Source organism: Aptenodytes forsteri, unplaced genomic scaffold, assembly GCF_000699145.1.
Source record: "Aptenodytes forsteri isolate BGI_AS27 unplaced genomic scaffold, ASM69914v1 Scaffold567, whole genome shotgun sequence".
Taxonomy (NCBI): Eukaryota; Metazoa; Chordata; class Aves; order Sphenisciformes; family Spheniscidae; genus Aptenodytes; species Aptenodytes forsteri.
In genome coordinates this window covers 81285-81863 of record NW_008795916.1, presented here as the reverse complement: position 1 = coordinate 81863, position 579 = coordinate 81285, and the positions used below count along the sequence as shown (strand labels likewise).

General features: G+C 69.8%; 1 protein-coding gene across 1 annotated transcript in view; it reads left to right on the top strand.

The window, feature by feature from the left end:
• The window catches only part of ADCY6 (adenylate cyclase 6), a 22524-nt gene that overhangs the window by 1809 nt on the left and 20136 nt on the right, over positions 1-579 (top strand). The window contains exon 2 of the mRNA XM_009284622.1: positions 260-332. Within this exon, the coding sequence (XP_009282897.1) occupies positions 260-332 (73 nt within the window). The remainder of the gene's footprint in view (positions 1-259; positions 333-579) is intronic.

The following is a 579-nucleotide window of genomic DNA, read 5'->3' as shown; positions in this document are numbered from 1 at the left end:
ATCTCCGCTTCCCGGCCCTCCCCCGGCTTCCTCTGCTTCCCGAGGGCTGCGGGGCCTGGCCGCATCTCTGTGTCCCCCCCCTGCCCCGGGTCCCCATGTCCCCCCTGCCCTGGGTCCCTGCATCCTCGTATCCCCCCTGCCCTGGGTCCCCAGGTCCCCCCTGCCCTGGTTTCCTACATCCCCAGGTGCCCCGTGTCCTCCCTGCGCTCGGTCCCCAGGTCTCCCACGTTGACCCTGCCCTGGTCCACTGTGTCCCCAGGTCCCCTTTGTGCCCCCTACCCTGGGTCCCCAGGTCCCTGCATCCCCTGTGCCCTGGTTTCCTGCAGTCCTAGGTGCCCCATGTCCCCCTGCTCCGGGTCTCCAGGTCCCCCATGTCCCTGCAGCCCCCCCGCCCTGGTTTCCCATGTCCCTAGGTGCCCCACATCCCCCTCACCCTGGTCCCCTGTGTCCCCGGGTCCCTGCATCCCTACATCCCCCTGCCTTGGGTCCCCATGTCCCCGTGTCTCCCTGCCGCATGTCCCCCCTTGCAGCCCCCCCCTGCTCCTCTTGACAGCACCCCCAATACCGGACGGGGTTTTG